Source organism: Pseudophryne corroboree, chromosome 3 (genome assembly GCF_028390025.1).
Source record: "Pseudophryne corroboree isolate aPseCor3 chromosome 3, aPseCor3.hap2, whole genome shotgun sequence".
Classification (NCBI taxonomy): Eukaryota; Metazoa; Chordata; class Amphibia; order Anura; family Myobatrachidae; genus Pseudophryne; species Pseudophryne corroboree.
In genome coordinates, this window is record NC_086446.1 from 602,916,256 (window position 1) to 602,941,288 (window position 25,033).

Below are 25,033 nucleotides of genomic sequence, written 5' to 3' on the forward strand. Positions count from 1 at the left end.
GTGGGATTTAGGTTTAGGCATTAGAGGAAGGGTTAGGGTTAGGCTGCGAGGGGTGGGATTTAGGTTTAGGCATTAGAAGAAGGGTTAGGGTTAGGCTGCGAGGGGTGGGGGCGGGATTTAGGTTTAGGCATTAGAGGAAGGGTTAGGGTTAGGCTGCGAGGGGTGGGGGCGGGATTTAGGTTTAGGCATTAGAGGAAGGCTTAGGGTTAGGCTGCGAGGGGTGGGGGTGGGGTTTAGATTTAGGCATTAGAGGAAGGGTTAGGGTTAGGCTGCGAGGGGTGGGGGTGAGATTTAGGTTTAGGCATTAGATGAAGGCTTAGGGTTAGGCTGCGAGGGGTGGGGGTGGGGTTTAGATTTAGGCATTAGAGGAAGGGTTAGGGTTAGGCTGCGAGGGGTGGGGGTGAGATTTAGGTTTAGGCATTAGAGGAAGGGTTTGGGTTAGGCTGCGAGGGGTGGGGTGGGGTTTAGATTTAGGCATTAGAGGAAGGGTTAGGGTTAGGCTGCGAGGGGTGGGGGTGAGATTTAGGTTTAGGCATTAGAGGAAGGGTTGGGGTTAGGCTGCGAGGGGTGGGGTGGGGTTTAGATTTAGGCATTAGAGGAAGGGTTAGGGTTAGGCTGCAAGGGGTGGGGGTGAGATTTAGGTTTAGGCATTAGAGGAAGGGTTAGGGTTAGGCTGCGAGGGGTGGGGGTGAGATTTAGGTTTAGGCATTAGAAGAAGGTACAGAAAAAGAGAAGCACTACCGTAAACAGTATGTAAATAAGTGTCAAGATGTATGGATAGAAACCAACAATAAAGAATTAATTAAGTGGAAAAGATCCTTTATATTAAAGAGTAACGCTGTTGGCGGTGCACCCCAGAGGAAAATATAACAATTTAATCACAAAAAAGGGTATCCCAAGGAAAGGGGCTTGGGATAAAGAAGTTTACCTCTTTGTGGGGGCACTCATTTAAAATATTTCAGATTTATTGCTTAAAATTTAACTTTTAATAAAACATTTAAGATTGTGTATAGATAATCGCAAATCACCCTTAAGAAAGAACTGTATAATACAACATATGGTGAGAAAAAATGTATTCATCAATAATCTAGTGAGAATATTCCTATAATGTTATATTACCTAGGGTGAAAATATCAAAAAAATCAAAACATACCCGGTATATAATCATTGATCGTATGTGGTTGTGTCCCGTGAACTCCTGTAAGGAAAATGTTAACCTAGAAGGAGAAAGAGGGGTAACACATACCCAGAAGGCGCATAGATTGCAGTTCTCCTGGTTTAAACAGTTCCTATCGCAATTTATAATATAATTATGCGTTTAGTCATAGCAACTGTAATAATTCTATCACCACATATCTCAATTGCTAAAGAAGGGAAATCTGAATAATTTAAATAAACAATTCAGAGATAACAGATACTCACCTTCAAGATCAGTCGGTTATACCAACAATTTGATGGACGCCCCATAATTTCTACTCTCAAATAATTGGAACCGCATAGTTAGTCAAAAGGTGATACTAATTACTTCAATAGCAGAACTATGTATAAAAAATATAAGACAACCATAAATTGCAACAACAAGGTACCCTAGATCACAAGCAGTCGTTGCTGAATTGGTTCACACTATAGCGTTATAGGATCTAGGTCAATTTGAAGTGCAACTAATAAGTGGAAGAGATCCTAGGTAGTGAATATGACCTAATTTATGGATATTACAGTTCTGAGAAAAAATTGACAATCAAAACAATTTGATACAGAGTAAAGGCCCCGTTCCGTTACTCCTGGTAACATCTGCTGCCTTCCCATGTGCGCATTAAAGCACAGTGAATGGGAGGTGAGAGTATTAACCTGGACGGTACCGGGTAGAAGAAAGAAAGGGTGTTTCTGCTTTCGTGTGCTCTCGTGCTCTGGAGCCCTGATGACAATTGAATCATTGCAGGGCTACGGGCACAGTCGCGACACGATGAGAGAACACTGAAATACCTTAAAAATTCTCAATGTGGTTCCAATGTGTAGTAGATCTGTGTATCGAACTGGTATTGTATACCGGGCAGCGTCTCTGTATATACCGGGTGTCTGGCTCTGACTACCACACGTTAATAGGGCAAACGCCCTGTATAAGAGTCTTGATGAGGTAAAGTTAATACTAGTGCTGCAGCAGTCAGCGTCTCCCCATGTGCACTTGCATCTACTGGAGCAGCATATATGCTGGGGCTCCAGCGGGCAGTATGTCCCCGCGTATCGGGTCTCCGGCTTTTGCTCTGCTTAATTCTTTATAGTGGGTAGTCGATAGTCTAGTGTAGATATATAGTATTCCCCGCAAAAACTTGATTCAATTTAAACAGAGCAGTGTCCATGCTGTGGCTGCAGCAGTCTCCCACGTATCGGGTCTCCGTGTGTCTATAACCAATGCCCGTTAATTACGTCTGGTGACGAAGTAGCTGGTATATAAATAAATAAATAATCAAACAGAGCAGTGTCTGCGCTGCGGCTGCAGCGAGTAGCGTCTCCCACGTAACGGGTCTCCGTATAGTTATAACAGGTAGCCGGTAATTACATGGAGTGACGAGGTTGCTAGGCTGCAAAGAGATGGAAAGAACAATGTCTTTGCTGCAGCTGCAGCAGGCAACGTCTCCCTCGTATCGGGTTTTCGTGTGTCTGTAGTAGATAGCCAGTAGTTATGTCTAGTGACAAAATAGCTTTATCTGAACGTACGTTTCACCCTCCTAGGGGCTTGATCACCAAATGCCTGCTTGGTGTAAAGGTACGTTCGCTTTTAAACCTGGGCCAACCAATCCTGCATGAGATTTGTGATGATTGACATGTCAAAAGACCAATGGGGAATGGTAGCTGAGCCAGGTGTAATAAACAGGTTTTAATAGCACTGATAGTCACCAGGTGAATAACAATTAAGCAATTACTTACAATCCTAATTGATTGCCTGATAAGGATATCCTGGTGCTACACTGGTGCAGAAAACCCCCAGAAGTGAGCATAAATAAATTAGAGCTAATTTAATTCATGGAAAGAACAGAGACTATATTCCAAAAATAAATAAAAATAAAAATAAATAAGAAGCACATAAATAAGTTTGAATATATATATATATATATATATATATAAAGTATATATATAAAAAGGAGACCTTCTACTTTCAGTATGATGATTAAATACGTACAGAAGGATATTATAGATATAAATGTCGCCGAAATAAGATTAGCAAATTATATAGTGTTAGTCATAGGTAGATTTACAATGTAAGGAGATTGTTAAGAGTAAGTGGTATAGAAGCATGAATTCAACAAATGTACTCAAAGGGAGAATGAGGAAAGGGAAAGGAAAAATAATTAATATACAAATTAATTTAAATGGTGTAAAATCAGTGTGCTTTAAGTTCTATAATCGAAATGATGGATATCCTAGTTGGGAACCAAGGTATTATCAATGGTAGCATATAAATTCCCATAGGGCTACTGAGTGGTGTTATAAAGGGAATAAGTGAGAGTGTCACTTATAACCATTTGATCTAAGGGGAAAAAAACTATCATGCTGGTACTAATAAGATAAAGGAGGAAAGATTCAAGGAGTTAAGAAAGCAGTGTAATTGATATTTTCATTTAGCCTTTTAGGTGAAATAGTGCCAAGTTTAAAAATACATTGGCTTTCTCTCCTAAGGAGTTCTTTCTGTATATCACCACCCCTTATCCCTAGACGGACCTGTTCCAATCCAAAGACTCGTAGGCATTCCGCAGAGTCCTGGTGCACCATAGAGAAATGTCTAGCCACAGTTGAGAGTGGCTTGAATGCTTTCCGGTCCCGGTCAGCATTTCTGATCGTACCTATGTGTTCCAGGATGCGTTGCTTAAGCATCCTGGAGGTCATGCCCACATAGTAGATCTTGCATGTACATGTGATGCAGTAAATTACGTTCTTGGTCCTGCAATTGAAGAAGTCTGTGATGGGGTGCTCCACTCCATATTTATCCTTTATCATTATTTGTTGTTGAATATGTTTGCAGGCCTTGCAAGTACCACAAGGAAAACTACCACGTGCAGATGGTTTTCTTGGGGGTCTGTCCTCAAAGTGGCTCTTCACCAGTTTGTCCTTCAAACTCGGTGAGCGCCTCCAACTCATGGAGACTTTGTCCTTGAGAGTTTTCCCTAGATCGTCATCTAGAATGAGTATCCCCCAGTGGCTCTGGATGATATTCTTAATTTCTCGCCACTCGGCACAGAAATTGCCCACAAATCTAAAATCCGTATCACTCTGTTTCGTCTTCTTATCCCTAAAAATGAGCGTATCTCTATCAGTTTGTTCAACTTCTCTCCTTGCTTTTTTTATCTGTCTGTGGCTATATCCTCTATTCCTAAGTCTTGAAGTGAGTTCCTCACCTTGGTTATGGAAGACCTTATCATCAGAGCAGTTCCTCTTTAGTCTGAGGAACTCCCCTTTTGGAATGTTGTTCACAGTGGGTGGAAAGTGGGAACTAGACCGATGTAATACCGAGTTTGTGGATGTAGGTTTGCGAAAAAGCTCTGTCGCTAGATGACCATCTTCTGTGCGGTATATGGATAGATCCAGAAAGGAGACTCTGTCCATACTTGCCACATAGGTGAATCTGAGATTCAGGTTGTTGGTATGTAATACCAGAATGAATTCTTCAAAAGATTCCACATTTCCATCCCAAATGAGGAGGATGTCATCTATATAGCACAGCCACATTAAGATATGTGTGGTATGATGATCATTTTTTTCATGGAAAACAAACTCACGTTCCCACCACCCCATAAAGAGGTTTGCGTACGTGGGGGCACAGGCCGCCCCCATCGCAGTTCCCCTTGTTTGCAAGAAAAATCTATTGCTGAAGGTAAAATAATTATTGTAAAGTACAAAACGGAGAAGATCAAGTAAAAATTGATGGAAGTCACTAGTCCCTTCTATGTCAAGGAAATATTTGACAGCTGTAATACCGTTCTCATGATCTATCAATGTGTAAAGAGACTCCACATCCATGCTAATCAGCAACTGAGTGTCTTCTAATTTAATGTCATGGATCTTTTTTAACACATCGGTAGTGTCCTGAATATAGGAAGGTAAGGTGACCACATGGTGCCTAAGGTGTATGTCAATAAAGACACTCGCTTGCTCTAGGAGGCCACCAATTCCGGAGACAATAGGTCTACCTGGTGGTTGGGTGAGATGTTTGTGTGTTTTCGGCAACAGATAAAAGGTCGGTACTCTAGGATTTGTCACTTGAAGGTATTCATATTCAGATTTTGTGATAGCACCCCCTTTGAGTGCTCTCTCTAACAATCTGGTATATACAATCTGAAAATTGTTAGTGGGATTAAAGATCATTCTCTTATAACAGGTTCTGTCATGCAACTGTCTCATTGCTTCCTTCACATAAAGCTCCTTACTCCAAATAACAATATTGCCACCCTTGTCGGATGGCTTGATCTCCACGTCATCCCAGGATTCAATATCTGTAATGGCCTGCCTCTCCCTGTAACTAAGATTGTGGTAAACAGAACCTTTATGTCTCCGATGTAATTTGTCGAGATCTTGGGATACCAGACGCATAAAAACCCTTACTTCTGTACAAATGTTTTCCTGTGGGAAGAAAGTACTTCTTTTTCTACACATGGGTCTGTAGGAGCCATGACCAGCTGATGGTAAGTTATCATCTTGTAGTTCCTCCAATATGGTAAGGGCCATGAGGTCCTCCTCTGATGTTAGGTCTGGCGTAAGTCCGACGTTTGTCTCTGGGCTTAATACCTGGTCGGTGTCGATGTTCTGTTGTACCTGTAAGGGGGAGAGGTTGGACCTGTTCTTGTTGGCAAAAAATTTATTCAAAAGGAGTTTCCTACCAAAGAGGTTGAGATCTTTCTCCCACTGGAATAGATCAAATTTCCTAGAGGGTGCGAACGTTAAGCCTTTTGAAAGGACATTATTGTGGTCTTCTGTGAGATAATGTTGTGATAAATTAATAATCCGCAAACTGTTTTGGTTGTCTAGTAGTTCCGTCGATTGCGAATGGGGTAATGGGATGGGGGTGGAGAATCCCATCTTTGCTCGCCTTTTCTTCTTCCTCCCGCCCCTCCTCTGCTTCCTCTTGGACGTCCTCTTCTTGGTCTGCGAGTCTCTAAAAAAGAGGAAGAATGATGGGGAACTATAGTGCCAACCGTTTCGATTCTATGATCGGAATAGTTATCTCTCAAGTCCTCGTCAGTCCCTGATGAGTCAATCTCCGATGATGACGGATAGTCCTGTGTGTATTGTGGTCTATCTCTTCTTGCGGGTCTATTCCATTTGAAGATCTTACCAGATGCGAAATCTTGTTTATCGCGCAAGAATTTGGATTTCTTGCGGTCAGTAATCGCCTGCTCATATTCCACCAGGGCTTTTTTATCCTGTTCAAATCTAGTTTGAAATGATATTTCTTTCTCAAAAATTTCTAATTTCTTACCAATGTTATCAATCTCTTTGCTAACTTCCTCCAGCACTAAATTATTGTGTTTAATCAGAATCAAAATGAGATCATTTCAGCATTTCAATAAGCATGTCTCCCACTCCTTTTTCAGATTGTCAGTAACCAGGGGATAGGTAGGGAAGATCTTAGGTCTTAGGCCTCGGAACTATCTTATGTTTAACATAGCTCTCGAGGCTGATCAAATCCCAGTTTACTCTAGTCTGTTTTTGTCTTAAAAATTTGAGTTTATGAATATCGTCTTCCCAACCTGTGGGTGTGACTGTTGAAGTTGTGGGATCCGAAAAGATCCCTTCTAAGTCCTCTGTTCTCCTTCTATTAATTAGTTCAATACGTAAATTAAAGCTGGACATAGCTTATAAAAAGTAATGATATTATGAATTAATAGTAACGATAAGCAGGCAATGACTTAAGGGAAATTGAGAATAGGCCCATTTACGTATGAAGGCAGAAGTATCGGTGTGCTAGGACAGAAGCTGAGAAAACTCAGTATAAATACGATACAGAAAAAGAGAAGTCGTCCTGCACTACCGTAAACAGTATGTAAATAAGTGTCAAGATGTATGGATAGAAACCAACAATAAAGAATGAATTAAGTGGAAAAGATCCTTTACATTAAAGAGTAACGCTGTTGCTATGACTAAACGCATAATTATATTATAAATTGCGATAGGAACTGTTTAAACCAGGAGAACTGCAATCTATGCGCCTTCTGGGTATGTGTTACCCCTCTTTCTCCTTCTAGGTTAACATTTTCCTTACAGGAGTTCACGGGACACAACCACATACGATCAATGATTATATACCGGGTATGTTTTGATTTTTTTGATATTTTCACCCTAGGTAATATAACATTATAGGAATATTCTCACTAGATTATTGATGAATACATTTTTTCTCACCATATGTTGTATTATACAGTTCTTTCTTAAGGGTGATTTGCGATTATCTATACACAATCTTAAATGTTTTATTAAAAGTTAAATTTTAAGCAATAAATATGAAATATTTCAAATGAGTGCCCCCACAAAGAGGTAAACTTCTTTATCCCAAGCCCCTTTCATTGGGATACCCTTTTTTGGCATTAGAAGAAGGGTTAGAGTTAGGCTGCGAGGGGTGGGGGCAGGATTTAGGTTTAGGCATTAGAGGAAGGGTTAGGGTTAGGCTGCGAGGGGTGGGGGTGAGATTTAGGTTTAGGCATTAGAGGAAGGCTTAGGGTTAGGCTGCGAGGGGTGAGGGTGGGGTTTAGATTTAGGCATTAGAGGAAGGGTTAGGGTTAGGCTGCGAGGGGTGGGGGTGAGATTTAGGTTTAGGCATTAGAGGAAGGGTTAGGGTTAGGCTGCGAGGGGTGGGGTTTAGATTTAGGCATTAGAGGAAGGGTTAGGGTTAGGCTGTGAGGGGTGGGGGTGAGATTTAGGTTTAGGCATTAGAGGAAGGGTTAGGGTTAGGCTGCGAGGGGTGGGGTTTAGATTTAGGCATTAGAGGAAGGGTTAGGGTTAGGCTGTGAGGGGTGGGGGTGGGGTTTAGATTTAGGCATTAGAGGAAGGGTTAGGGTTAGGCTGCGAGGGGTGGGGGTGAGATTTAGGTTTAGGCATTAGAGGAAGGGTTAGGGTTAGGCTGCGAGGGGTGGGGGTGAGATTTAGGTTTAGGCATTAGAGGAAGGGTTAGGGTTAGGCTGCGAGGGGTGGGGGTGAGATTTAGGTTTAGGCATTAGAGGAAGGGTTAGGGTTAGGCTGCGAGGGGTGGGATTTAGGTTTAGGCATTAGAGGAAGGGTTAGGCTGCGAGGGGTGGGGGTGGGATTTAGGTTTAGGCATTAGAGGAAGGGTTAGGGTTAGGCTATGAGGGGTGGGGGCGGGATTTAGGTTTAGGCATTAGAGGAAGGGTTAGGATTAGGCTGCGAGGGGTGGGGTTTAGATTTAGGTTTAGGCATTAGAGGAAGGGTTAGGGTTAGGCTGCGAGGGGTGGGGGCGGGATTTAGGTTTAGGCATTAGAGGAAGGGTTAGGGTTAGGCTGCGAGGGGTGAGGGTGGGATATAGGTTTAGGCATTAGAGGAAGGGTTAGGCTGCGAGGGGTGGGGGTGAGATTTAGGTTTAGGCATTAGAGGAAGGGTTAGGGTTAGGCTGCAAGGGGTGGGATTTAGGTTTAGGCATTAGAGGAAGGGTTAGGGTTAGGCTGCGAGGGGTGGGGGTGGGATTTAGGTTTAGGCATTAGAGGAAGGGTTAGGGTTAGGCTGCGAGGGGTGGGGGTGGGATTTAGGTTTAGGCATTAGAGGAAGGGTTAGGGTTAAGCTGCGAGGGGTGGGATTTAGGTTTAGGCATTAGAGGAAGGGTTAGGCTGCGAGGGGTGGGGGCAGGATTTAGGTTTAGGCATTAGAGGAAGGGTTAGGGTTAGGCTGCGAGGGGTGGGATTTAGGTTTAGGCATTAGAGGAAGGGTTAGGGTTAGGCTGCGAGGGGTGGGGGTGGGATTTAGGTTTAGGCATTAGAGGAAGGGTTAGGGTTAGGCTATGAGGGCTGGGGGTGGGATTTAGGTTTAGGCATTAGAGGAAGGGTTAGGGTTAGGCTGCAAGGGGTGGGGGTGGGATTTAAGTTTAGGCATTAGAGGAAGGGTTAGGGTTAGGCTGCGACGGGTGGGATTTAGGTTTAGGCATTAGAGGAAGGGTTAGGGTTAGGCTGCGAGGGGTGGGGGTGGGGTTTAGATTTAGGCATTAGAGGAAGGGTTAGGGTTAGGCTGCGAGGGGTGGGGGTGGGTTTTAGGTTTAGGCATTAGAGGAAGGGTTAGGGTTAGGCTGCGAGGGGTGGGATTTAGGTTTAGGCATTAGAGGAAGGGTTAGGGTTAGGCTGCGAGGGGTGGGGGTGGGATTTAGGTTTTAGGCATTAGAGGAAGGCTTAGGGTTAGGCTGCGAGGGGTGGGGGTGGGATTTAGGTTTAGGCATTAGAGGAAGGGTTAGGGTTAGGCTGCGAGGGGTGGGGGTGGGGTTTAGGTTTAGGCATTAGAGGAAGGGTTAGGGTTAGGCTGCGAGGGGTGGTGGTGGGATTTAGGTTTAGGCATTAGAGGAAGGGTTAGGGTTAGGCTGCGAGGGGTCGGGTTTAGGTTTAGGCATTAGAGGAAGGGTTAGGGTTAGGCTGCGAGGGGTGGGATTTAGGTTTAGGCATTAGAGGATGGGTTAGGGTTAGGCTGCGAGGGGTTGGGGTGGGGTTTGGGTTTAGGCACTAGAGGAAGGGTTGTGGGCCCTACACACTGGCCGATCCACCGCCGAGCTGCCCGACGGCGGATACGGCTGACGAGCGTCACGGCGGCGGGGGTGCAGTGAGGGGGGAGTGAAGTTTCTTCACTCCCCCCCGTCACGCGGCTCCATAGAAGTGCAGGCAAATATGGACGAGATCGTCCATATTGGCCTGCATGCACAGTCGACGTGGGACCAGCGATGAACGAGCACGGAGCCGCGTATCGTTCATCGCTGGAGCCTCCACACTGAAAGATATGAACGAGTTCTCGTTCATTTATGAACGAGATCGTTCATATCTTTCAAACAAATCGGCATGTGTGTAGGGCCTATTAAGGTTAGGCTGTGGGGGGGTGGGTATGTGAGATGTATCAAAGCTTTGGAGAGAGATACAGTGTCAATCCATCAGCTTCTGTCGTTTTCAAATACAGCCTGTAAAATGACATAGAGAAGGTGGTGGATTAGTACTTTTTCCCTCTCCACTTTATGTCTCTCCAAGCTTTGATAAATATCCCCCTTTATCTCTCTCCACTTTATCTCTTGCTTGATACATCTCCCAATACAGTATGGCCCTCATTCCGAGTTGTTCGCTCGGTAATTTTCTTTGCATCGCAGCGATTTTCCGCTAATTGCGCATGCGCAATGTTCGCACTGCGACTGCGCCAAGTAAATTTGCTAAGAAGTTTGGTATTTTACTCACGGCATTACGAGGTTTTTTCTTCGTTCTGGTGATCGAAGTGTGATTGACAGGAAGTGGGTGTTTCTGGGCGGAAACTGGCCGTTTTATGGGTGTGTGTGAAAAAACGCTACCGTTTCTGGGAAAAACGCGCTAGTGGCTGGAGAAACGGAGGAGTGTCTGGGCGAACGCTGGGTTTGTTTGTGACGTCAAACCAAGAACGAAACTGACAGAACTGATCGCAGTGGCAGAGTAAGTATCGAGCTACTCAGAAACGGCAAATAAATTTCTATTCGCAATTTAGAGAATCTTTCGTTCGCAATTTTTCTGAGCTAAGATTCACTCCCAGTAGGCGGCGGCTTAGCGTGTGCAATGCTGCTAAAAGCAGCTTGCGAGCGAACAACTCGGAATGAGGGCCTATGTGCGTGGCAAAGGGGTTTGATTAATAGGCTCCATAGACACAGAGTGTGAAGAAGATGCTGAAATAAAACAAAAAGAATTTTGATAACTAAAGAAAACCATTATCTCATTTGGAAATAATCCTTGGTATGATAAGCAAAGATGTTCCAGAACATATAAAGAGTGTGGTACAGTTAGACACCGCTATCTACAAACAGTATTTAACAACCACATCTAAAAAACATGTCTTATTTGTATGAAAGTATCTTTCTAAAGTTTCATATAATTTAACTCTTTTTTTTGCATGGTAATTGTAAGGCTTCCAAGCATTTGAATACCTGATTATTTTTAATTTGAGAAGTACTGTAACTAATTGTATTATTTTTTTCTGCAGGGCATATAGCCTTCTCCCTTTCTGTGCTATAGTAATACTCTGAACCTTGCCCTAATTGCCCACACTCCTACTGCATAACACCCCACCCTTTTGACCAGAGGCGTTTCTAGAGAGGAGGGGACCCGTGTGCAGACTACGTGTGTGGGCCCCCTCCTCTCCTGTAGCCGTCACTGCTGCTGTTAGCGCTCTCAGCACTGAGACTCTGGCATAGTACCAGAGTCTACAGCACATTTGCAGGACTCTGGAAAAATGGCCACCGCGCCATTTTTTCAGAGTCCTGCACATGCGCTGTAGACTCTGGCACTGTGCCAGAGTCTCTAGTGCTCAGTGCGCTAGCAGCATAGCAGCGGCGGTGACGGCTACAGGAGAGGAGGGGGCCCACACACAGTCACTGATGGACGCCGGAAAGGTGAGTATAGAAGAAATGGGTGCAGTGTGGGCCCCCTCTGGATCCAGCGGCCCGTGTACACTGCACCATTATAGATACGCCAGTGCTTTTGACAAACTAATTTGTTTGGTTAATGTTGATGTCTACTCAACTCAGGAGCTGTCTGGCAGATTTTATCAGGCAGTGTAGTCCAACCAATTAACCACTGTGTGCCATCACCAGAGGATGGATGATCAAGCTAAGGATGACATGTACCTACAGTAGCATTAGACTGCCTCCAATCCCAATACCTCTCCTAGGGGCTTTGTATTGTACAGCTACAACACATTTCACACACAATGGGACTGCAGTACATAGCTACTGTATAAAACAGTTAGGGTTGCTGTATAACAGGGCCGGCTCCAGGCCTACTAGCACCCTGTGCGAGAAAATGTAAAAGCGCCCCCTCCCATACTCTAGGCGCGCGCTCCTGGAAAAGTGGGTGTGGCCTCTGAAAAAGTGGGCGGGGCCTCAACTTCATATTATCACACTATAAATAAATAAATATATTTTCACACCCCCTCTACGCACACAATTAGCAGCATTACACATAACAGCTACAGTAGTGTTCCTTACACACAATGTCTCCAGTATAGTGCCAGCTACACATAATGTCTACAGTAGTGCAGTGCCAGATAGACATGACATGCCCCGCAGCAGTGCCAGCTACACATGACATGCCCCCAGCAGTGCCAGCTACACATGACATGCCCCGCAGCAGTGCCAGCTACACATGACATGCCCCCAGCAGTGCCAGCTACACGACATGCCCCCCAGCAGTGCCAGATAGACATGATATACCCCCCAGCAGTGCCAGATAGACAGGACATGCCCTGCTGCAGTGCCAGCTACACATGATATGCCCCCCAGCAGTGCCAGCTACACATGATAGTGTTGACTCTAGGATTTTTTTAGGGCAGGGGTGCTGATCACGGGGAGGGCACATTTTGCATTTGGGAGGGCACATATTTAAGTTAGAAGGGCAAAATTATGTACATACTGTAATGCTTGTTGCTCCGTTCAAAACCATGGACCTTGCGCGCCGAAGGCGCGCATCAAAAATTTAGGGGCGTTGCTTCGTGGGGAAGGGGCGCGGCCACATAATAGTGGCAATTCGCATTACACCACACAGTAGTGCAGCTAATACACATTGCACCAGGTAGATCCTCCTATACACACTGCGACAGGTAGAGCACGTTAAGACACTTTGTGCCAGGCAGAGCACGTTAGACACTTTGCGGCAGGCAGAGCACGTTAGACACTTTGCGGCAGGTATTGCACTGAGAGATGGGAACACTACATGATATGCCCCCCAGCCGTGCCAGCTAGACACGACATGCCCCCCAGCCATGCCAGATGCACATGACATGCCCCCCAGCAGTGCCAAATGCACATGACATGCCCCCCCAGCAGTGCGAGAAACATAATTGCCCCCACAGTGCCAGATACATAAATGCCCCCAGCAGTGCGAGAAACATAATTGCCCCCACAGTGCCAGATACATAAATGCCCCCCACAGTGCCAGATACATAAATGCCCCCCACAGTGCCAGATATATATAAATGCCCCCCACAGTACCAGATACATAAATGCCCCCCACAGTGCCAGATACATAAATGCCCCCCACAGTGCCAGATACATAAATGCCCCCCACAGTGCCAGATATATAAATGCCCCCCACAGTGCCAGATACATAAATTCCCCCCACAGTGCCAGATACATAAATGCCCCCTACAGTGCCAGATACATAAATGCCCCCCACAGTGCCAGATACATAAATGCCCCCCACAGTGCCAGATATGCCCCCACAGTCCCAGATAGATAAATGACCCCACAGTGCCAGATACATTAATGCCCCCTCAGTGCCAGATAAATGCCCCCACAGTGCCAGATACATTAATGCCCCCTCACAGTGCCAGATAAATGCCGCCACAGTGCCAGATACATCAATGCCCTCTCCCCAGTGCCAGATATGCCCCCACAGACCCAGATAGATACATGACCCCACAGTGCCAGAAATGCCCCCACAGTGCCAGATACATGAATGCCCCCTCACAGTGCACAGATAAATGCCCCCACAGTGCCAGATAAATGCCCCCCCACAGTGCCAGATACATTAATGCCCCCCCACAGTGCCAGATAAATGAATGCCCCCCACAGTGCCAGATAAATGCCCCCCACAGTGCCAGATAAATGTCCCCCACAGTGCCAGATACATTAATGCCCCCCCCAGTGCCAGATATGCCCCCACAGTCCCAGATAGATACATGACCCCACAGTGCCAGAAATGCCCCCACAGCGCCAGATACATTAATGCCCCCTCACAGTGCCAGATAAATGAATGCCCCCCACAGTGCCAGATAAATGAATGCCCCCCACAGTGCCAGATTAATGCCCCCCACAGTGCCAGATAAATGCCCCCCACAGTGGCACATATGCCCCCAGTACCTGCTGTGCCGAGGGAGGGGGAGTGCTGCTGTGCGCGCCACTGCAACCGCTGTCTGTGCTGTCTGCCGCTGTCTGTGCGCGCTGTGTGGCGCCGGTGTCTGACATCAGACGCCGGCGCCGCATAGCGCACACAGCGGCGGCGCACACAGCGGGAGGACAGCAGGGGAGATCAGGGCCGGCTCCAGGCTCCGACATGACGGCGCCAGCGCGCGGCGCCCTTTAAGGGTGGCGCCCTGCGCGGCCGCTCGAGTCGAACATGCCTCGAGCCGGCCCTGCTGTATAAAGTCACCCTAGATTTATGGCATGTATTCAGAATTCACCCATGGTTTGTGGGTCTGCATTGGATATTGGTCACTAGATTGTACTCTGAGAGGCACATGAGCTGTTTGTATATCCGTAGAAGAGGCCCATGCTAGTGTGTATTGTGTAGCAGATAAGTAAGAAGTTCAGTGGATGGTATATTGTACCTTTATGTAGTGCACATCTTAGGATGTTCTCTTTTGAATATAGGTCCGATCAGGGGTGTCAGAACATTTATAAGTTGGGAGGGGGGCAAGTTAGAGTCTCATTTTGGCCCCCATGGGGGCGGAGTCACTGGGATGAGGAGGCGGAACTATGGGGACGAAATGGAGGCGGCACCACGGTAGGGAGAGAGAGGGAGAGTGTCAAGGATAGAAAGAGGGAGAGAGAGATGTGTCAGGGAGAGAGAGGGAGACAGTGTCAGGGAGAGAGCGAGAGGGAGAGTATCAGGTAGAGAGACAGTGTCAGAGAGAGAGAGGAGCAAGAGGACAAAGAGTGTTAGGAAGAGAGAGGATCAAGAGGAGAGAGAGAGCTTTGCTGGTGCCACCTAGCAGACAACCCTGTCCCTCCTCCCAGCATGCAGCGCACGGCCAGCTGAGACCAGCCAGAGAAGGGCACACGATGTCACACACACAGGGGCAAGGGACGCACAGTTCACCACACATGGGTGGCACAGAATGTTATACACACAGGGGTAGGGGGACACACACACAAAGGCAGTGGGCATAGGGGGCCACACAAAAGGGTGAGGGGGGTAGAGGGTGCCACACACACATAAAGCAGGGAGTACTGGGGGCACACACAGGGGGTTGGGGGGGAAGGAGGGCACAAGGTGTGACAGACATGGGAAAACGGGGCCACGCACCAAGTTGAGAGGAGGGGGTGGAGGGTGCCACACACACACGCAAGCCAGGGGGTACAGGGGGCCACACACACACACACACACACACACACACACACACACACACACACACACACACACACACACACACACACATATGTGGCCACACACCAGGTTGAAGGGGGGGGGGTAGAGTGTGTCACATACAGTACACATAAGGCAGGGGGTACAGGGGAAGGGGGGTCCACTGTAGTGTGACATGGTACAAATGGATTGGCGGCACCTGAAGGCAGTCCAGGGCAATGGCTGCCGCATCCCTGCATCCACGACATTCGCACCACTGTCTGCAATTGAAGCTGGAGGGAGCGCTGTCAGTACACCCCTCATATCATAGCTGAGCCGGCCCTACGCTTGGAAGGTCTGCCCCTAGGCATAACAAATGCCCTAGCAAGGGCCGGCTCTGTTTATCCCTGTACCGCACAGAGGTTGTGATGTGTGGTCTTTCAACTGACCGCACATCGCTCCTCCTGTACATCAGCCGGCGCCTCTCATGTTTGGGGGTGGGGGCAGCTGCCCCCTTGCCCCTCCTAATTCTGACGCCTCTGGGTCTGATGCTGCCGAGGTTGTTCCATAATAGTTCTTAACAGTGCTTGTGGTTTGACAATGCACATTTTTATGTTGTAGTGTGTTGAAGCCTTGTCCTCCTGTTTTTGCCCCCAGGGCAAAAGTTCTACTCCTAGTGTCCTCTTATGTCTGGTAATATAATTACTGCAAGGTTTCCATAGCCTGGTGAAGTTGCATCACTGCTGTATGGATATATTGAGGCATGAACAGTGGAATCACCAGGGTCGGGCCTGGGCAATGTAGGGGGAATGGCCAAATTATGGAGGTGTGGCCACAGCCCCTACTAAAACATTATGAACAAAAATAGCATGTGTGGCAGGGGCAGATTCAGGGTGGGGAGATCAGGGCGATCTCTCCCCATGCAAGCAACAGGAGCAGGTTCCCCAGGAATAAGACTGTGAGTACAAAAATGCTAAAAATAGCAGTAAACAATACATATACATTACAGTAAGTGGCTGGAGGGTGCAGATATCAAGAACCCAAATTGGTTGGAGCATCTGTGATGCACATTTAGGGAGTGATTTAATAGTTTGTGTTTTTGCGTCCAATCTCCCATCTAAAGTGACCCAGACTGACCGTATTTAGCTGCGTAAAATGGCTAAGCCGACCGAAGTGCTCGGTGCAATGCAAAAAATGCCATTTGGGCACCCAAAGGAGTAATTTTTGCACATTTCTTTTCACCAGCACTGGGGCTGTGAGAAGAATGTCGGCGCCACAATTGAATTGCTGCCGGTGGCCGCCCTCTAGTGGATGGCATGGCACCCATTCTTTCATAAACACACTGGCGTTTCTATCATGGGTGCAATGTGTGCGGTGCACACGGGCCCCCTGGGTCCAGGGGGGCCCCCACACCGCACACATTGCACCCATATTTTCGTACTCACCTGTCCGAAGTCCACCGCTGGGCGCTGCAGCAGCAGCCGTCGTGGCCAAAGAACACATCAAAAATGGCCGCCGCGCATGCGCAGTTCAATTTTTGTTTCCAAAATATGGCGGGCGCATGCGCAGTAGACTCCGGCATATTGCCGGAGCCTACGGCGCCGCGAGAGGAGGGGGCCCACCCGGAATGTGCACACGGGCCCCCTCCTCTCTTAAGACGCCCCTGCATAAACACTACAGTAATAAACATATGGGCATCCTTCCTCTTCCCAAACAGAGTAGCAAACAGCATTTATTTGTGTAAAACGAGAATTCGGCAGGGACGTGCAGTCATAATAAGTCAGTGGAGGCAGTCATAATAAGTAAAATAATACAAAGAAGATAATTATAACACATATTCTGTGTCATAAATATCTACTTTGCAATTATTATTTTTTTGCAATTCAACCTGGATAGGTGGCAGCGAGATCTCTGCCTCCCATTATTAATTGTAAACTGGCTGAAGATGGGGGTGGGTCAAGCCTTTGGCTGTAAAGGCCCATTGAAAAAAATGGGGTAAGAGGCAATTTCAATGCTGCCTCATTGACGGGGCTGTATCTTCAGTCCACATGAACGCACGCCCCTGTCGGTTATTGGACAGTGGATCCAGCGCTGCTTCTAAGGAAATGGCCAGACAGCTGATAAACCTGTTAATTCAGGCCCCACTACTGTGATTAATGCGGAAACACCCTAGCACACTGCAGCAGCCAAAGCAATGCAAAGATTCCCGGCATATTTGACTTTCCTCGGCGACAACCATTGGCGTTTCTGTGATGCACACGGGCTCCTGGGTCCAGAGGGGGTGGCCACATCACACACTCCACTCATGTGTTAATACTTACCTCTCCGGAGTCCCACATCAAAAATTACCACCAAAATGGCTGCCACGCATGCGCAGTAGTAATTAGTCTCTGGAACATGCCAGGTGCCATATTTCCTGGAGACCTGCACATGTGCTGGTGACTCCGGTGCAATGCTGGAGCCTACTGCGCCGTGCAGAGGAGGGGGCCCACCCAAAGCATGCACAGGGCCCCACTCCTCTGTTAAAATTCCCCTGGCATCAGGTGATTAACAGACAGCATTTGCCATGTGCATGACCCCTGTCTGGAGGAACCTGATACCATCCCGGGAGACAGACAGTAGTGCTATATACACCAAAGGTCAGCAGCCAACAGCCAGGAACCAACAATTACATACTGTAGGAGACACAGGGTAAGTAACAGTCAGCTCTGTAACTTTGCTAAGACACAGGATATATTGGCCTAGTGCTTACTGCACTATATATTGTGTTCTTACAGTAAATCTGTGCTTCATCGTCCATCAAAAAGGCCTCCTGACAGTCATGTGATAGACGGTGAAATCCTGACACCACTCAGAAGACTGGAGCCAAAACACTGACAGCCAAAATCCAGAAGGTAAGTATCGAGGTTCAGGTTAGGGCCCGAACATGGGGGTTAGGGTTAGACACTGGGGGGGGGGGGGGTTAGCCCTAGCTGCCACCCCCCGATGGATAGCCCTGGCTGCCAACCCCAGAGGATTAGGGTAGGGGTAGGTAAAAATACTTACTCCCTCTGAGGTCGGGATCTTCAGTATTGGGATGCCGCTGTCGGTCATGTCGCTACTGGGGTGTCTTACCGAACCCGACTGTATGGCTGTGTCATTGTGCAGTAATGTTTGAGCCATTATAAAGCACTGGATTATATGCCTGAATGAAATCCTGCTTATATTAACTGTTTTACAGCTCTGCATACTCAGACTCAACTCCTGGATTCTTTCCGTTCTAATGTGTGGCAACGTGTGAGCCTTGTGTTATACTGTGGTTTTATTCACACAAACAAAACTGTAACCACCCCCTTACACCCCAGCCACTGACCTCACCGTACGTCCCTGGTATTCAGTACAATGTTATCTTGTATTTAAATCACAGTTTCAGAACTTTAGATTCATTTACATTAATGGGTGTGACTTTAGATAAATTTGACCAATCAGACTGGCCCACAGCCATCACCATCATCAGCTGGCAACTTACACCATGATTTTAGTAGCCGGAGTCCAGTCCCTCCAAACAAGGGTATATATGTTTTTTGTGCCGACCGTCTTGGTTGCAATTCACGTCAACAATCTCACAGCACACCTTTATTTTACTTTGGATAGGCCTACATGCCCCCTTCCCCCCAACCCAGAACCTTTGTGAGGAGTTGCAAGTGCAAGTTGCCTGAAAAACAGACGCATGTCACAAAAAGATGCCCATGCAGGGCCAGTGCTAGGGTGTTCGGCGCCCCCATAGTTATATAGTGGTAGTAACTAGGAGTGGGAAGGTGACATCTGTGATCAGCAAGTTGCTACATGGTGCAGCCAGCGCAACAGCCACTTTGTTCTCTTACTGCATCATTGTCATGTCCCCTATGTGAGCTGCGTACTGGGGGTAGGCTCAGATGTGCTTTTGGTACCATAGCAACCACACTCCCTGTACCCACGGTAGCTACTCCCTTGGATACAGGCAGAGCCGGATTAAGGGAGGTGCCCAGGGGGTCAGTACCCCGGGCCCCCTGTTTTAAGGGGCCCCCCGGGTGGAGCTCTGCTGCCGGGGCAGAAGGGATCTACGCTGCCGGGGGAGGAGTGCAGCTGTGCATGCGGCTTCCTCCCCCATTCTCTCGGGCAGCACGGTCAGGGACTCAAGTAAAGAGTCAAGCAATCTGCAGCCTCTGCCGCCAGCAGCATCTCTCCTGGCAGCAGTGTAAGCGGGAGATTGCTGAACTCAGTCCCTGACCATGCTGCCCGAGATGAGAGGAAGCCGCATGCACAGCCGCACTCCTTCCCCAGCAGTGTGGATCCCTCCTGCCCCGGCAGCCTGCAGCGCGTGCAGCCGGGGGAGGGGGTTGCTGGTGGTCGGCAGGGGGGGCCCTCCTGTCTTGGGTACCCTGGGCCCCATGAGGGATTAATCCGGCCCTGGATACAGGTATGTGGACTGGCTATAGCTCATGCAAAAACTGAACACAGCTACTGCAGTACTAATCTTGGCCATTGTGTGGCACTGTAGATCCCTACCATTCTACTCTTACTGGCTTGCTTTACTAAAGTCATCACTGCTCGGCTTCATTTTGTCATTGGTGGTCATTCCGAGTTGTTCGCTCGTTGCCATTTTTCGCAACGGAGCGATTAGGTAGAAAATGCGTATGCGCATGGTACGCAGCACGCATGCGCTTAGTTATTTAACACAAAACTTAGTAGATTTACACAAACTTGAGCAACGTTTTTTCAACGCTCGAGTGATCGTAGTGTGACTGACAGGAAGTGGGTGTTTCTGGGCGGCAACATGGCGTTTTCAGGGAGTGTGCTAAAAAACGCAGGCGTCCCAGGTAATAACGCAGGAGTGGCTGGAGAAACGGGGGAGTGGCTGGCCGAATGCAGGGCGTGTTTGTGACGTCAAACCAGGAACTAAACGGACCGAGGTGATCGCAATCTAGGAGTAGGTCTGGAGCTACTCAGAAACTGCAAGGAATTATTTAGTAGCAGTTCTGCTAACCTTTCGTTCGCAATTCTGCTAAGCTAAGATACACTCCCAGAGGGCGGCGGCCTAGCGTTTGCAATGCTGCTAAAAGCAGCGAGCGAACAACTCGGAATGAGGGCCATAGATTGATGTTTCACTAAACATTCCTTGACAAATGCTCTATAGAATAGTGAAAACTACATCAAAATCCACCCAGTGGTTTTTGAGATTAGCCCGAACAGACAGACAGATGCCTATCAGGGACTTTTTTTTACTGCTTATTAAAAACAATTTGTTACTGCTTATTATAAACAATTATCCTCGGAAAATCACTTTGCCCTATTAAAGAGATGCTTAATAACACATATATCTATTATGTTTTTCTATTATGTATTCAATTTTGGCCATATGTTCTTTTACATGTAATATGATACAGTAAGAAGACAGTGTAATTCATTTTTATAATTATAAATTCTCCCATATAGCTGTTATCATGATCTATTTGCTTTTTGTACTCTTAAAGCAGTCCCTAAAATAAATGCTTTTGATGAAGAACAAGACAATGCTAATATATATATATATATATATATATATATATATATACCAGCTGTGTTGGAGGATCAGCCGACCCCAACAGAGGGCACTCACCAGTCCATATAGATTTTAAAAGCTTTATTGATACATTACAGTCACCAGTAGTGTGTCGACGTTTCGGCCCCTATGGCTTTTCTCAAGACAGTCAGAAAGGACATCCAAACAGCATGCCAGTTACACACATACTGACACTGCCTACCGGGTCCCCTTATATAGCACATCATATTCCAATCAATAATGCAATTAACCCAAATAGGTCACATGCTGTGTAATTAAGACCCATACTCTGCATATAGTATAACATCAAAACTCACAAAACATCATAGAGACCATAATCCATATTGCCGTGGGTAGACATAGTCAGCACAGATCAGCAATTCAAAACAGCTGAGGACGCTGAGCCGCGCGCCCGGAACTACCAGAAGCGTGTCATACGCGTCACTCGTTGTCATAGCTACAGTGATCGAGTCATTTGTGTCATCAGTAACCAAGGCAGCGCAACGCACATCTATCCACGCCATGGACACTGATCACGTGCCCACCGCTCATGGGAACACACCATATGTGTCACCCGTTACCAAGGTAACCCCAACACACTGTGGAGCGCAAACCCGGAAGCGCCGAACTACCAACGTGCGTTCCACCAGTGCTCCTAGCCGCGCGCCACAGTGCTGGGCTCCAACCAGCCTAGAGCCAGCAATATATCACAATCCACTATAGAGGTTAATTAGTAACACAAAGACCTTATAGACCCATAAACTCAACTCTATTTATATACTGAACCTACCGATGCGGTATAGCAACATATTAATCAGACATAAGATATAAACTTTATGTCAGCGGCAGAGTAATAAGCATAGGTGGTCTTTAGTTAACACTATAGGCACGGATCATCTATACAAATTAATCCAATATTACATTTACACCACATCGGTGATTACGGCAATATCATACTTCATCAATTAAATATTAGAATAAGAAATGCAGGAGCAGGAATATAGCAGTACTTATGAGCTGTAAATGTAAACAATATATTAGAGGTAGTCTGCCAAATATCGTACACATCGTACCAATTATCATATCAATCCTATACTCCCTCAGCGAAATCCCACCAATCGGATATAGGGATTGAATATAGGACACATCAATATAATTATATAACAGACAACCAAAAATATGATGCTATAGAAAAGGACCTGGCAAAAGCAATACACCCATTAGTACCCCCAACATAAAATCTCCATATATGGTGATCAATATCACCCAAACAGAGAATAGCAACATTAAAAAAACACACGATATACCAATACCAATAACCCTGTGCCTCTGGAAAAAGGGTCACAAATTGACCCATAACAAATGCTATCTAATGAATGAATATACTAAGTGGGTTATGTTCATTAAGACCGCGCGGGGTGATAGTGTCCAACCTATGGATCCACCTCGCCTCACACTTCTTCAGGGTCAAAACACGATCTCCACCCCGCAGGGGTTCAGGAATGTGGTCAATGACCATACAACGTAATGAAGCTACTTGATGATTTGCAAGGAGGAAATGTTTGGCGACTGGTTTGTCGGTCACACCTGATTCAATGGCCTGTCGGATGGAATATCTATGGTTTGCCATCCTGTCCCTGATCATCATCAAGTAGCTTCATAGTGTATTGTAGTGTATTGCTTTTGCCGGGTCCTTTTCTATAGCATCATATTTTTAATATGGATTATGGTCTCTATGATGTTTTGTGAGTTTTGATGTTATACTATATGCAGAGTATGGGTCTTAATTACACAGCATGTGACCTATTTGGGTTGATTGCATTATTGATTGGAATATGATGTGCTATATAAGGGGACCCGGTAGGCAGTGTCAGTATGTGTGTAACTGGCATGCTGTTTGGATGTCCTTTCTGACTGTCTTGAGAAAGGCCCTAGGGGCCGAAACGTCGACACACTACTGGTGACTGTAATGTATCAATAAAGCTTTTAAAATCTATATGGACTGGTGAGTGCCCTCTGTTGGGGTCGGCTGATCCTCCAACACACCTGGTATATGTGAAACCTCTTGGGGTTATCATGAGGAGCACCCCACGCTGATGGCTTATGGGACGTGAGTGCGGACATCTCTATGGAACTATCTATATATATATATATATATATATATAATATATATATATATATATATATATATATACACACACACACAGTATGAGCCCCAATACAATAGTACTTACAAGCATATTAATACGAAGTTCCGTGACCATATTATTTGGTGTACAGCATTATACTATGTTCTCATTGTTTCATGCTTCTCCTGTAGTTTATGAAATGATGAGAGACTAACTAAACAATGCTTCCATTTATATACCATTCACCATTCACTGGCTACCACATTGTTGAATAGTCCATATTGGTAAAACTCCTGAAGAGCACAGATTATTGTAGGGTACTGAGTTGTCATTATTTTATAGCCATACAAATATTGCAACAATTTTGTGCATCATTTACAGTAATTCACATATGAAAACTACACACTCTCTTACTTTTTATGCATAGCATGTGTAAGTACACTTTGTTTATGTATACTGCCTGGTATATTTAAGTTTCATTTTACAGCAGTTAAAGTTCTTAAAGTTTAAAGCAGAAACAAACTTACCGCCCCTCTTTCAAAATCATTGTAGAATGGTTTGTCAAGCAAGTGCTTTTCAGTGCAGCCTTTAGTTCCAACAAGAGTAATATAGATATAATCATCTGTGCCAGCAAACCACTGACTGCCTGTAGTCACCGTGATAGTATAGGAAGGCATCTTGTTACTGTCACAATAGTAACTGTACAACTTACTACAGACACTGTTCTATGGTATGCAGTGAGAATGCTTTTAATATGACCCACTAGCTGATGAGCCCTCCCCCTAATCTTCTCTCTATTTGCAACTGCAGTCTGAGGTTTGAGAGTTCCCCTTTTCGATTAAGAAACACATTGAAAGACATTGGAAAAACTATTTCTCCTATGTCACTGTCAATTAAAGCAGCAGAAGTTGTAGGTTTGGTAGGTCACCAAACCTACAACAATATAGACAAACAGAAAAAGGAAGAATCTCATTTGTGCTCCAAAATGTTCCAAACTCTTAACCAGTGCCGTAACTAGGTGTGTGCCGTTGGTGCCTTGCCACATCGCAAATGTGGGTAAGTCGCACCATCTGGCAGCACACCTTCCCGTACGGCCATTCAGTCAGTAGTGACAGTCCCGGGCCGGTGCCGCCACTTGTCTCCCGCCTCTGCATGGGAGTGGGAGCATGGCTGTAGCCGGCATTTAGCAGCACACAGCTGCCCCATGTGATGCTGCCGCCATCCCTGAGCTCTGCCGCCATCGCGCCTGAGTCCCACTGTGAGTGTAGGAGAATGGGAGCTGTGCCGCAGCTGTCATGGGACAGCAGTGAACCCGCCACTCCGTCCCTGAGTCCCGCTGGCTGTTCCCTGCTGGCGGGGAGCAGAGTGCTGGCGCAGGTTGCTCCCGGATCCGCACTCATGCTTCTTGTGTGAAGTAGCATCGCCGCAGCATGTTTCCTGGAACCCAGGAAAGGCTCTTCACCTGGATGCTGCCTACCACCTCCAGGTGACTGACATAGACACCACAGACACACGCTCTCTCTCTCTCTCTCTCGTGCAAAACAGGGGGGGGAATGCCTTCCTAATGTGTAAAGAAAGGTGGACTCTGCTGTGTGATGTGTAAAAAAAAAAAGGTGGACTCTGCTGCTTAATGTGTAAAAAGGGGACTCTGCTTGCTTAATGTGTAAAAAGGGGGACTCTGCTACTGTAATGTGTAAAAAAGGGGGACTCTGCCTGCCTAATGTGTAAAAAGGGGGAATTTGCCTGCTAATGTGTAAAAAAGGGGGACTCTGCTGCTGTAATGTGTAAAGTGTGTAAAAAAGGGGGACTCTGCTGCCATAATGTGTGAAAAGGGGGACTGTTGTCGTAATGTGTAAAAGGGGACTACACCTGCCGTACTGTGTAAAAGGGAGCTCTGCCTAATGTAATATATAAAAGGGAGATCTATGACCACGCCCCTTCCCCATGAAGCAGCACCCCTATATTTTTGGCACGCGCATTGATCCTGTTTTGTATATGGGGGGGCGATGCTGTTTCTTGCACACAGCGCTAAAATGTCTAGTTACGGCACTGCCCTACCGATCCTCAGTGTGATGTTTTCA

General features: G+C 46.5%; 1 protein-coding gene across 1 annotated transcript in view; it reads right to left on the reverse strand.

The window, feature by feature from the left end:
- The window catches only part of ALOX5 (arachidonate 5-lipoxygenase), a 228,051-nt gene extending 204,365 nt beyond the window's left edge, over nt 1-23,686 (reverse strand). Inside the window, exon 1 of the mRNA XM_063961506.1 lies at nt 23,480-23,686. Coding sequence (XP_063817576.1) covers nt 23,480-23,629 — 150 coding nt within the window. The 5' untranslated portion in view covers nt 23,630-23,686. The remainder of the gene's footprint in view (nt 1-23,479) is intronic.
- Nucleotides 23,687-25,033: the final 1,347 nt, after the last annotated feature.